The following is a 13088-nucleotide window of genomic DNA, read 5'->3' on the forward strand; positions in this document are numbered from 1 at the left end:
AAAATAAATATAGGCACAAACTTAAAAAAAATCACTATATTTTCTCTCTCTACTCTATAACTTGCACTTAGGGGTGCAAACGAGCCGAGCCGAGCCCGAACTACTCAAGCTCGGCTCGTTACACTTTTCTGAAGCTCGAGCTCGGCTCGGCTCGATTCGAGCTTATGTTTATGGGCTCGAGCTCGGCTCATATACATAACTTAAAGCTCGGGATCGGCTCAATTGGCTCAGAAAGTTCCTTAAACAAGCCAAGGCTCGGATTGAGCTTGGCTTGAGAAGCTCGATTGCGCAGCGGAAAAAGAGTGTGCAGTGATCAATAAAGATGGTGACGATTATATGATGAATCATATCATGGCAGCGATTAAAGTGTTGAACAAACTATTTAACAAAAAATTACATAACCATTAAACTGAACTTGGAATAATTGATTTTGGTTTCTTAAAGTTAAAACTTGAAAAACACATCCCTTGAGAATATCTTTAAGATTGAAGTCGTCGATTCATTTACCTAGGTTGCAAAAGGGTTTTCAAATTACTAATACGTTTAGAAAATGGGGCCAGGAAATAGTTTTTTAATGGGCTAAAACCAATATTAACTAGATGGTCATGTAGAACACTAAAATTATTAATTGCCATATGGCAAGCTCGAAAAATCTCAACGAGCTTCAAATACCAGGCTCGGGCTTGGTCTCGAGCTCGAAAAGACTCGGCCCGTTCGAGCTTTTTATCGAGCCGAGCTCGAGTAGCTCACGAGCGGCTCGGCTCGTTTGCAACCCTAGCACTTGCACTCACAATCACTCATAACCTCACCCTATAATTTGCAAAATCTCTTAAAATACTTTTAGGGGATGAGTTGAGAATGCTCTTATATGTGTTGGTTGATATATGATATTTTAAAGCTAAAATACTAGGTTTATACAAAATTAAAATTAATATAGCCATCAGGTCTTTGGTCTCGTAGATAGAGAGCTTTTCCGTATGGGTATTCTCCTTGAGAGATCCTGGTTTGAATTTCTGGAATGTCAAACCAAAAACAGACGGTTGAATGGCTTACCGCAAAGTTTAAAAAAAGATATAATAATAAGAAACAAAAACAATTCAAATAATGAGTTGGTAAAACATAACACGCATCATAACATGGGATTTGAGTATTACAGAAAGCAGTGTCTTAGCTTACAATAACTATAAAGAACGATTAAGACTGTTCAAATAGCTTGTGGCTCAAAGAAAAAGAAGTCAAAAAAGGGTTGCTCGAAGAATTGACTCGGTTTGTAAACGAGCTGAGTTGAGCCCGAGGAAAAGATGTGTTGCTTGTTAGCTTGGTTAAAGGGGGGCCATGTTTATTTCTTAAGTCAATTTAAAAATTTATAGACATGTTTTCCCAATATTAGTCTCTTCATTTAAATGACATCGATCAGCACCACCGATGGCGATCTGGCTGAAGATCTTCCTTCATCAATTCCACAGATCTGCCTGCTTTCAAGCATGAGCACAACTTGTGCTGCATAAGCTACCATTTAAATTCCATATGTTGGCTGGCTACCTTTTAAGTATGAAATATATACTATCGGTGAAGTATAGTTTGAAAACCCTTTTAAATTGAGAAAACCCGTGAAAACTCTATATAACATTGGTTTTTTTTTACACATGTAATATATGTTGTTACATTTAATATAAAATATCAAAAAAAAATTGTTACCTATTTTTTTTTTTTTACATTTTTTAAACTTATAAACATAGTTTTCAGGAGAGATAAAATGTAAACATATTTTATTAACTTTAATTATGGACCACAAGTTTAAAACTTTAATTAAAAACAATTTGTTGAGAATTAGTTTCTAGAGTTTTCACAACCATTCTCAACTCAAGTATGTTTTTATTCTAACCCTATATATCTTCTCATCTTTATTTTATTATTTACTGTCACTGTGCTGAATGCATATCTGCTATAAATCATTGTCACATCTTTGTATGTTTATTTTTCCTGGCAAATTATTTTATACACAGGATCACAAATAAGCTATCAAAATTACATTTACAAAAAGACCATTTCTTGTAACATCTGAATGACTCATAACATCTGAAGGGTTAAGATGTAGTCTTAAGTCTGAATAGTTAAAAGGTAATCATTAAGAGGTAGTCTCTTAACCATTCAGACTTAAGGCTACATGTTAACCATTAAGAGGTTATGAGCCATTAAGAGGCAGCCTCTTAATGGCTGTTAAGAGGCTACCAAACAAGACAGCCAGGGAGAACGTGTTATTTTTTTCTTCTGGTTTTTTATAAAATTGTGGTCATGTAAATAAAGTGCAAAAAATAACTCTACAGTAATGTTTGGTATGAAGTAATAGAAGAAAGAATGTAATAGGTCATTTCAAATGAATGAAAAAACAGGTTACCATGCATGAATGAAATAGATCATTCCATAAGGAATGAAACTCATTCTATTTTTAGAATTTTCATTCTTTTGAGTATGTGTGTTTTTTTTTCATTTCTTCAATAAATGAAAAAGTCAAAGAGTCAACAAATTACTATTATAATTATATTATGACTATTATTATTTTCAATTCTAATTATTATATTATTATTATATAATTATCATTATTGTTTTATATATTATAATATAACTATTATTATATTTGAACTATTACTACACTATCAATATTATTATTTTAAATTTGACGAGTTAACATTTCACAACGCACATACTGATTCAACATTGTTACGGATTATTTTTATTCGGTTTAACGATCTCGTTGCAACTCGAGGGTTCTAAAAATTAGTTATTATGAATATTCATATTATTATTATTTATTTTTATTATTATTATTACTACTAATAAAATATTAATAATAATAAAAATAAAGTGATTAATCATTTCATTCCTACATTGTAACCAAACATGATAATGGAATGGTAATGATCCATTTCATTCATTTGTCCATTCCATTACCATGTCCATTTAATTCCTTCATCTATTCAATTACCTCATACCAAACATACACTACTTGTTTAAAAGTGGTTGTGAGTGGATGATAGAGAAAATGTAATGATAAAGTATAAAAAATATTATTTTTTTTAATGATTAACAATTTTTAGAATAATTTATTATTTAAAAATGTATTTCTCTTAATTATATTGATATTCACATATTTTGTTATAAATAGTAGTAAACTAATGATATTTGGCATATATATAATATTCAAAAATTAATTTTCTTTATAGTTATCATGTCAAAGTATTCTCCGAGTACTTCTCGGGTACACCCAACTTCCCAGTTGACCGCCTAGGGTCTGCCTAATGACTTTTGCAACCTTGCTTATTATTATATTGTCTATATAGTGTAAAAGACATTGTTGGTGCCGCAGAAAGGAAGTATGCGCAGTTTCAATATATCTTAATATTTGTCCAAAACAAACGTAATATTAGATGTGGCCGGGTGGTTATTATGTGGGTTGTTATGTTGTTGGCTAAATTGTCTGCCGGCTTCTTCTTGGGTTCGATTCCGCCTTAATATAATATATGATTTTTGTTTCAACTCAGCTATCTCAAGTCCTTTTAATGACCTACTGAAACATAATGTTGTGTTTGCCATCTGAATGTAATAAAGATTTAGTATACATTTAGCATAAAATAACACTTACAGTTTTTGTTTATACTTGGTAGAGGTGAGCTCGGCAGCGATGCTGTACCGAAAGTACCAATAACAAAAATACCAATACCGTATTGGTAGTGAAAGTATGCGGTTCGGTACCGATACCTGGTACCATGCTATGCGGTTAAGGTGGCTGATTACTAGAAGCTTGTTGCTTGGTGTCATCATTTTTCGCTGACGTTTGGTTTGTTTTAGTCAAGTTGGTGGTTTTAACATAAGTTATTCTTATTGATAATAACCTTATCAATTTGGTTGTTTGATTTTTGTTGTTTTTTTAGCTTCTGATCTTAGCAAATCTTTCCTACACGCTTTAGTTGCTCCTACTGAAGGTATAATTTTTAGATTCAACATGTGTGTATTTTTTTTGTTGTTTATGTGTACTAGTTAAGGTGCATTATAGATTTAATATAGAAGCCTTTTATGTAACGAAAAATTGCTACAGATTTCTACTCTACCTATATTGGTTGGTAAATAACAGATCTTTATCCAAAGCTTTCGTGCAACAGGATAGCCGTTATTATCTATAGTTATAGTTGTGTGAGGTTTTAAGTTATAAATGCCGTTGCCATTTACGAACGTCAACACACCTCAGTCTTCACGAAAAGAGTCTGTTCAAGCTTGGATTCTGATATGCATTTGGTAAACGTTTCAGCTTCAAAAGTTCATAAGCTGTATTTTCTTATTATCCGTAACGCATCAAGTAATAAGACTCCGTAAACACATAATAGCCCCGGCGCGGGTGAAAAACTAGTTAGATAATAATGACAACCACTTGAACCTTCAAGGTCCTGTTTTACAAAAAGAAAAAGAAAAAGAAGAAAGAAAAGCTGGATGAGTAAAAGCCTCCAACACCAAAACCCTAAACCCTAATAATAAGTTGTTGATTCAATGGTGGAAGCAGAATCAAATTCAATGAAGATGAAGAAGAGAAAGCTGCTTCCTGATTCCAACGAGAAGCCCTCCAAATCGTCTCGCAAAAATCAACCAATTCTAATCAAAGAGCATTCATCTTCATCTCCGAGGACGAATTTGCACTTGATTCTCTCACTCAACAACAAAAACCCAGATCTTCAAAAGTAACTAATCCTTTTTTTTTTTTTTTTTTAAATTTGATCTGGGTTTCTGATATTTGATGAATGTTTATACAGACATGTGGAATTGGCTTATGGGTTTGTGGAACAAATCTCAGTTCAGTCTTCAGAGGTTGTTAGTTTTCAAAGGGTAATTGCTTTTCTTAATAATTCGGTCCAGTCAACGTTAATTTCTGCTGAGAAAAAACTTAGCCTTCACTTTGGGGTCAGCGGGTCCTGTTTAGATTATAGATGCTGGAAGGTTTTTAAGTTTTGCCTAGATGAGGGTGCAAAACGGCATGTTTCCATGACCGTTAATCGGGACATCTTAAAAGTCATTCATTGCGTTGCGAAGAATACGCAAGTAAAAGATTTTGATGATGATGAGTTAATGCTATATGATACGATTCTTGGTTGCATTTCGTTGGTTTTTGTGTCACACGGCGGTGTCTCGAATGAGAATTTGGATTTGTGGATTTTGGTTGTCGGTGCGGTTCTTGAGCTTGCTTTGAAAGTTATTACCAACAAGGGTGAGGATGGTAGGTCGGGTGGAGTTGTATTGAGTTTGGCTTGTTTTGTGTTTGAGCCATTCGTCAAGTTCTTGAGGCTTCATCCGAATAAGAAAAGCGGTTTTCATGATTTTGTGGATAGACTTTTGGAACCTTTGTTGTATTTGCTGCATGTGACGCATCAATCTGTTATTAACACTAATAATGTTTGGATTAGCAAATTGTTGAAGCTAAATGAAGAGGTTTTGTGTCAAGGATTATTTCATTCGTCACATGTTGACGGATTTATGAGCTTACAGAGCTTAACAAAGTATAAGCTTTCTGATGATGGAAAGCAGAAAGATTCTAAAACAGTAATTAAAAGTTTTCACAGGCACTTGTTTGATAAATTAGGGAGAATAGTTGCGGAGAAGAAAGCTTTTGCATTATTTGGTATAGGAGAGCTTTTTCGCCTGTATGTTCATTGCATTAAAAGTCAAAATGAACCTGCTTTAAGTTCTGAGATTCGGAAGTCATTGTTTGATTTCTTTGTACAAGTTACGGAACCATTTTTAGGTGAGATTGATACTTACCTCAAAGATGAAATGGAAGTTGGATCTGTGTTAGAAGATGCTCATTGCACGCTCAAATCGGTTAATTCGGTTCTTATCAGTTTAATTGAAGAGGAAGTGTATGTAAAGGTGGATGACACATCTGAAGGGGCTTGTGGTAATTTCTTGAAACTGGTTTGTGATAAGATAACACTACTTTCTGTTAAAATAGGTCAAATAGTGCCATTGATGCTTGAGGTTGATGATGGTAAAATTAACGATTTGGTGGAGGTGGCAGCCAAAGAGCTTGTTTTATGCATAAGCTATTTACTGAAAATTGATTATGAGGTTCTTGGGAATGATCTAGAAAGTTTATGGCTTTTGATGTTTTCATATGGGACACTTGGACATATTTTAGTTGATAAGTCCTCGATTATTTCAGAAACAGTTCATCTTGGATGCCACATTGTTAACCTGTACAGTGAGCTTCGTCAGGTTCGTAAACTATCTTCTTTAGATAAAAAGTGTTCATTTTTATATCTTTTTGTAAACTTTTATTTGCCTGTTTAAATCTGTGAAACAATTTTTATTTCTGTTACAAGTATTCCAATTAGAGGTGAATATTTGGACCCGTTTGTGTGTAAACGGGTCAGTTCAGATTACACGTTGTCTCAAAATGGTCAAATTTTTGGCATTTTAAACTGAAAACGGGTAGAAAATCCCTTAAGTTTATTGCAACTGCATAAATCTTTAATTTTTTTTATGTCAAGTATCAGATTACAATTGTTATAGCGTACTTTTTAATTCATATTTAACACACGAATTGTTTACAAAGCTCAATAAAAGAATTAGGAAAAACGTGTCGAGGGTTAGGCCTGACCTGACCCACCCGTTCTAAAAAAATGACCTGTTTTGACACTAATCCGTTGTCCAATCTGTTCATTTTTAACCTCTAATTTGAAGAATTGAACCAATGTTAATAAGTTTTTAAGAATGTATTTGGTGAAATCAGACTTTTTGACATAAGCTATTCATATTTGATAGGTGAGTACTTCTGTTTTTGCACTCTGTAAAGCCATCAGGCGTTCAGTATCATCTGTAAGAGAGTTTGAAATTAATCATCCAGAATCTTTTAGATCTTCTGTATATCATGAATCATGGACAAAGTCTTTGAGATTGATATTATGCTCACCAGAGCTAAGGCTTTCTGTTCATAATGCTATTAAATCGATACCTGAAGGCCAAGTAAGTTTGTGTATTCAAGAGTTAGCTACCGATCTCTCTGAAACCCTTGAATGGATGAAGGGCAATTCAGGAAATTCATGTCAAGACTTGAAAGCAGAGATTCTTGGTAACGGCTTATCAGAAGTGCATGTTCTAATTCTTGACTCGTTAATGGTCACTGCTGGTAACAGTAGTCTTGTTGGAGTTTCTTTAAACGATTTGATGATGGTTATTCGTCCCATCATGAGTATTTTGATTTCACAACAAGAGGATGGAATTCACAAGTTTCTGTTGGAAGTTTCTGGATGCAAAGATGAAACCGGTTCAATTTCTGCTCATTGGGTTTTCGTTTTCTTTTTTCGTCTTTATCTGTCTTCTAAAAGTTTATACCGCTAGGCTGTCAGTCTTGCACCTCCAACTACTTCTAAGAAGATGTCAGAAGTGATGAGAGATACCGTTACAGCTTATTCTGCAAATGACTGGTTACAGAAAACCGAGAAGGACGAAGGCTATTTCTCTTGGATTTCCCAATCCTCAGTCTCACTTCTCTATATTCTAGAAGCAATTTCCAACATTTTTGATAAAGAAAGTGTGACGGATATTTCTTCTTTAACATATGTTTTAAATGCTATGATTATTCAAAGGCTTGTTGACTTAAACCGGCAGGTCATCTCCTTTGAATTCGTTATCAAGAGAAATGAAAATGAAGATGGTATTCACAGTAAACAAAATAAACGGTTGCAAAAATGGCTTTTGAAGTTAACAGAAGAGGCAACGGGTCTTGTGAATGTTATGACGGGACATTTTTCTTTATTGAAAGAATGCCAGCTGGATCATGCGTGGGATATTGAGGTTGCTGCAATCAATAAGAAGTCATTGCCTTGTGCAATTTGGTGCATTGTTTGCCAAAATGTTGATATATGGAGTATGCACGCGACTAAAAAGAAACTGAAAATGTTTCTCTCAATTCTTCTTCAAAGTTCTCTTCCATATGCAAGCAATAGTTTCAAGCTATTTCGAGAGTGTAATAATGCCGTTAAAGCTTTGAACTTGAAGACAGTTACGGGTCGAGAAATATCATTGGAGCTTCTTAGCAATACAATGTTATATGAGGAAAAGGTAAGACAGTAATCTAAACCCTCAGTTTTAACATGATTTTTTGGTATATTAATATTAGAGGTGGCAATATGGGTGGGCTACTAGGTTGGGTAACCGGTCAAGTGTTTCATGGTTAAAATGGATAAGTTTTTTGTATTGGTCCGTCTATGTAGTTTTTAAGCAGGTTGGGTGTTATTTGTAAATGCAATTATAATTTAAACATTGGATAAAACTATGGTTGTAAATGAGCCGAGCTCGATTAGGCTCAAGTTTGTTTAGTTTACGAGATCTTAAGATTGGGTCGGTTCGAGCTTGCGCTCGTGGGTAGTTTTTCATGCTCGAGCTTGGCTTGTTTATTATTTTATAATTAATATTTGTAAGTTGTTTTTAGTTTTTTATATATACTTTAATTATAGTTTTTATATAAATAATACATGCTATTTTTTATTTTATCATAGTTTTATATATAATGATATTATGTAAATATATATTTAATATGTTAAATAAAAACTATATAAATATATGCTAGCTTAGGCTCCCGAGCTGGATTGAGCCGATAAATGAAGCTCGGGCTTGGGCTTTTGTTTATTTAACAAGCTTCTTTTTTGGCTTGAGCTCATTTATGCTCGGCTTGATTCGAGCTTTTAGTGAGCCGATGTCGAGTAGATCACAAGCGGCTTGGCTCGTTTACATGTGTAGATAAAACGATTTTGGGAGTTTGTATGCGTTAAATATAGACATTGGTGATTTTCAACCTGTTTGACTCATTTCTGTTTTAGCTGGCATTCAATTTGCCTGTTTAAACAAAACACAAACCAACTCATTCACAAGTTTATGGACTGAAATCGGCACCTCTAATTAGTCTATTTTATTTTTTTTTGTTTTAGTGTTTGAATAACATATGCATCTCATATTATAATTCACGTTTTTTTAATTAGTTTGCTAGGAAGCATATGGCATCAAGCTTTTGTAAGTTTCTGAAAGAGTTGGTGTCACCATTATTTAGTAATGGAGTTGATATTGAATTGCAAGAATATCCTAACTGGCCCGAGGTATTAAATTCTCTCAAAATCCCATCAGCTGGTTCAAATAATATCAGGAAAATTGGCAGTCAGCAAGTTGATCCATCAGTTGAGATGATATATACAGACTGTGAAACTTCATTTAATTTTCTCACTTGGATGCCAAAAAGATGCTTAAGTTCTAAATCATTCTCTCTCTATGCAAATTGTATATTAAACCTTGAAAGGTAACTCCTTTTTCTTACAAGTGAAAAGCCACTTTTGCCCATTATAAGTCAGAATCTAACATGTTATTTTCTTATTTTTTTGTTTTGTTTTAGGTTTATAGTTGGTACTTTATTAGGGGATTCTAACTATCCTTCACCGTGTGACCATTATAAGCTCTTACGTCTCTTTCTTTGCTGTCGAAGAACACTGAAAACATTAATGGTTACATATTGTGAAGAGAATTTGGAATCCAGTCAGCAATCACTTGGGGCCATACACTTTGAAGGCAAGTTTCCTGCTTTATGGCTTTTAGAGTCATTACACTCCGTGCAACATTTATTTTTAAAAGACGAAAACACCCATGTGAACGATCTTATGTTTTCACTAATGGATTACACATCATATGTGTTTTTAACACTTGCCAAGGGTAGTTTTGTCCATGCAAGCCATTTTCGTATATCCTCTAGGAAACCTCCTCAACAGAAGGCCACAGCTGCACCAACATTTGATCAAGAAGACAGTAATGATGCAAGCAACTTTGTAATACATGTAGCCGATGCATTAAAAGATCACTCACAAGCCTTGCTTACCCATGAAAGTGCGAAACCTTCTAGAAGCCATGTTTTGAAGCTTTCTTCTGTTATTGCTTGCTTTCAGGGATTCTTGTGTGGCTCTCATCTACATTATGCCACATGGACGCACACAAAATTAATCTAAAAGTCATATTTTTAAGAAGAAATTTCGAGCCCGTTGACAAGTTGAAACTCTGCATCGATACATACACGGCTTTTGTGCAGAAGTTTTTGTGTGAGTTGGTTCTACAAGATGATAAGCTACTTGAAGCTTCTAGAAATTTCTGTTTAGAAGATGTGGATACGGGCAGTGTGCGTGTAAACAACATCTTTCTTACCGGGGTTTTGGCGGGAGAAAATCTTGAAGAAGCGTTTTTCTTCAGACACTTATTTATTGCATATTCCACCATTCTCAAGCTGAGTTTACTGATCAAAAATTCATTGTCAACAAACTTGGTTAATATATTTATAGAAATTTCAGAAATTTTGTTGTTGGAATTCTCAAAGAACACAGAAGCACCATCGGAGTTTACTTTCGTGTTCTTAGATGGGATCGGGAAATTTCTAGAAGAATTGGCGAATCATCTTAGTTCAACTAGTTCTACCTTGCCTACAAAAGTTTATGAGAAGTTGGTTGATTTGCACTTGAAGGCTATTGGGAAATGTATCTCTTTACAACAAGAAAGAGCTACTTTAGAATCCCATGAAACCAAATCAAGTACAAAGACGATGAATGATCCTGAATTTGCATACTCTAGCTTATTAGATGAATTTAAAAGCAGATTAAGGCTGTCTTTTAAAGTTTTTGTGAGTAAACCATCAGAGTCGTACATATCATCTGCAGTGCAGTCTATTAAAAAAGCTCTAATAGGGCTGCATGAAGGCAATTATCAAATATGTACTGGAAATTCAAGTGGTGGAAAAGTTACTTCAGTTGTTGCAGCGGGAATTGATTGTTTAGATTTAGTTCTTGAAGCCAATACAGGTACAATTTTATTGCATATTTCAATAGCAAATTATATATTTTTATATTCTAATGGTTGCAGTTATTTTAACAGGGCGGAAGGGTCTGAGCACTGTGAAAACAGATATCTTGGGTTCAGTGTGTTGCCTCTTCAACATTATTTATCATTTACAGGGCCCACAAATCTTCTACAAAAGCTCGATATCTAATGCAAATAAGGGTGTTGACCCTGATTCTGGATCTGTTGTGCTTATGTGTATTGAAGTACTTACTAAAGTGTCGGGAAAACATGCTCTTTATCAAATGGACGCATGCCATGTGGCACAAGCATTAAGTATTCCGTCAACGCTTTTTCAAAAACTCCACCTCTCAATCTCTGAAGATAAGATGAAGAGCATGAGTGACAAGGTTCTAGATCGACAATATTCGGTTGAATTATATGCAGCGTGTTGCAGGATGCTGTACACTTTTCTCAGGCATCACAAAAGGTTAAAAGAAAATGATTAAAACTTTTGGTGTTGTTCGAGCACAGGGGTGGGTAAAATGGGCGGGTTGGATGGGCTATAACATACCAAAACGGGTAATTTTTGGTATGGGTCTGCTTGTTCTGAAACACTGTTTCACCAAAAGTTTGCATTAAATATGTCAGATGTTGGAAAAGCCCTATGGATTTTCTCTGAATTGACACACTTAAGAAAATATTATTGTATCAAATATTTTATATCAGGTTAAAGGTCTTTTTTTTCGCATGACTGAGTCCTAATATATATATATATATATATATTTTTTTTCTTTTTAAATAAAAAAGGACCTTTTCATTAAGCCTTATAAGTTAAAGGATTAAACCACACATAATTCAGCAAAAATTCTCTTTTGATAAATATTATTTGTCAGATATAATTACAAATTTTATATTATTCCAATATTATGTAACTTTTAGTTAAAATGATTTAAGGAGTTTAATGCATTAGCATACACTTTGAACGAGTTTCAACAATTTTTTTTAATGTGTACTTGTTGACTCGTTATGGATAAAATATTACATGGATAGACCCATTTGTAAGTAATTGGGTTAGGATTGCTTAAGAGCATGTGTAGGTGAATGAGCTATGCTAATAAAGATTGCATGCAACTTTCAGGGAAAGTTTGCAGCACATTGCACTGCTCCAGGCTTCTGTTTCTGTTCTTCTTCATTGTTTAAACAAAATACAAGAATCCCGCTTGGTGTGGGGCCTACATGAGGGAGTCAAATGTGGTGCTTTCCTCAGAAGAATTTATGAAGAGGTTTGTTTCTCGCTTAAAGAAGATAAAATTTTTGGGGGGGTGGGGGTGTTGAAAGCGTTTCTCAAATTTTAATTAGTTAAGATATAAATAGTTGAAAAGGAAATTGTTGTGAAAAAAAAAACATTTTGATGGTTCATGAAGTAAGTAATTTTATTTTACTTCAGATTATCAGCTTTGCTACAACTAGAATGAATTTTTTTTTATTAAAGTATAGCTAGTCGTGGACTTGCGGTAAATCAAGATCTTCTTTTCAAGATCTAGTTTTATTTTATTGCAGATACGGCAACAGAAAGATGTTATTGGGCAGCATTGTCGGCTGTTTTTATCAAGTTATATAGTGGTGTATTCAGGATACGGTCCTCTTAAAGCTGGCATCAGGAGGTTAGTTTTGTTATCTTAGCCTCAAATTCTCTAATTTGCAGCATTCCTGACAGAGGTCAAATAGATTCTTGTTTGAACTGACTTAAATCATACAATCATTGACAAGACCGTGATTAATACTTATTGCAGGGAAATAGATGAAGCTTTGAGACCAGGTGTTTATGCTTTAATAGATGCTTGCTCGCCTGATGATCTGCAATATCTTCATACTGTTTTAGGAGGTAAGTTGATTAACTAATCATTACTTGCAATACTCATGCATAGTTAAAGAGAATTTTGATAACCTGTCATTTGTGTTGTGTTTCAGAGGGTCCCTGCAGAAACACTTTGGCAAATCTTCAACGCGATTACAAAATTAATTTCCAGTATGAAGGAAAAGTGTAAACCAAATGCAAGTTGAGTTGCCCGGACCTCAACTGTTAGTACAACTAGATTTGTAGATTCTTGTATTTTGGCAATTTTGATAACTCCATTAGTTGGATGAGGTGATAAAATTCTTGTAATGCTGCCAATGGCATATTCGAGTCCATTTGATAACTCCATTGGTTGGAGGAGGTTTGACTTTTTTACTGT

The 13088-nt window shown here is 34.2% G+C and overlaps 2 protein-coding genes across 2 annotated transcripts; both read left to right on the forward strand.

Moving 5' to 3' along the window:
- Positions 1-4868: 4868 nt before the first annotated feature.
- LOC143567460 (uncharacterized) lies at positions 4869-9811 on the forward strand. Its single transcript, XM_077053877.1, has 4 exons — positions 4869-6258; positions 6808-8106; positions 9024-9334; positions 9428-9811. Exons 1-2 carry the CDS (start codon positions 5032-5034, stop codon positions 7381-7383), a joined length of 1803 nt encoding a protein of 600 aa, XP_076909992.1. The 5' UTR covers positions 4869-5031; the 3' UTR covers positions 7384-8106; positions 9024-9334; positions 9428-9811.
- On the forward strand, positions 7420-12899 carry LOC143567456 (uncharacterized). The gene is made up of 9 exons (XM_077053875.1): positions 7420-8106; positions 9024-9334; positions 9428-9912; positions 9972-10871; positions 10933-11311; positions 11990-12134; positions 12412-12515; positions 12645-12736; positions 12823-12899. The coding sequence occupies exons 1-9, from the start codon at positions 7420-7422 to the stop codon at positions 12897-12899; spliced, it is 3180 nt and encodes a 1059-aa protein (XP_076909990.1).
- The last annotated feature ends 189 nt before the right edge of the window (positions 12900-13088 follow it).

The sequence above is a fragment of the Bidens hawaiensis genome, unplaced genomic scaffold (genome assembly GCF_021521415.1).
Source record: "Bidens hawaiensis isolate Kalapana, Puna unplaced genomic scaffold, B.hawaiensis_p1.1 tig00023406_1, whole genome shotgun sequence".
NCBI classification, from domain to species: Eukaryota; Viridiplantae; Streptophyta; class Magnoliopsida; order Asterales; family Asteraceae; genus Bidens; species Bidens hawaiensis.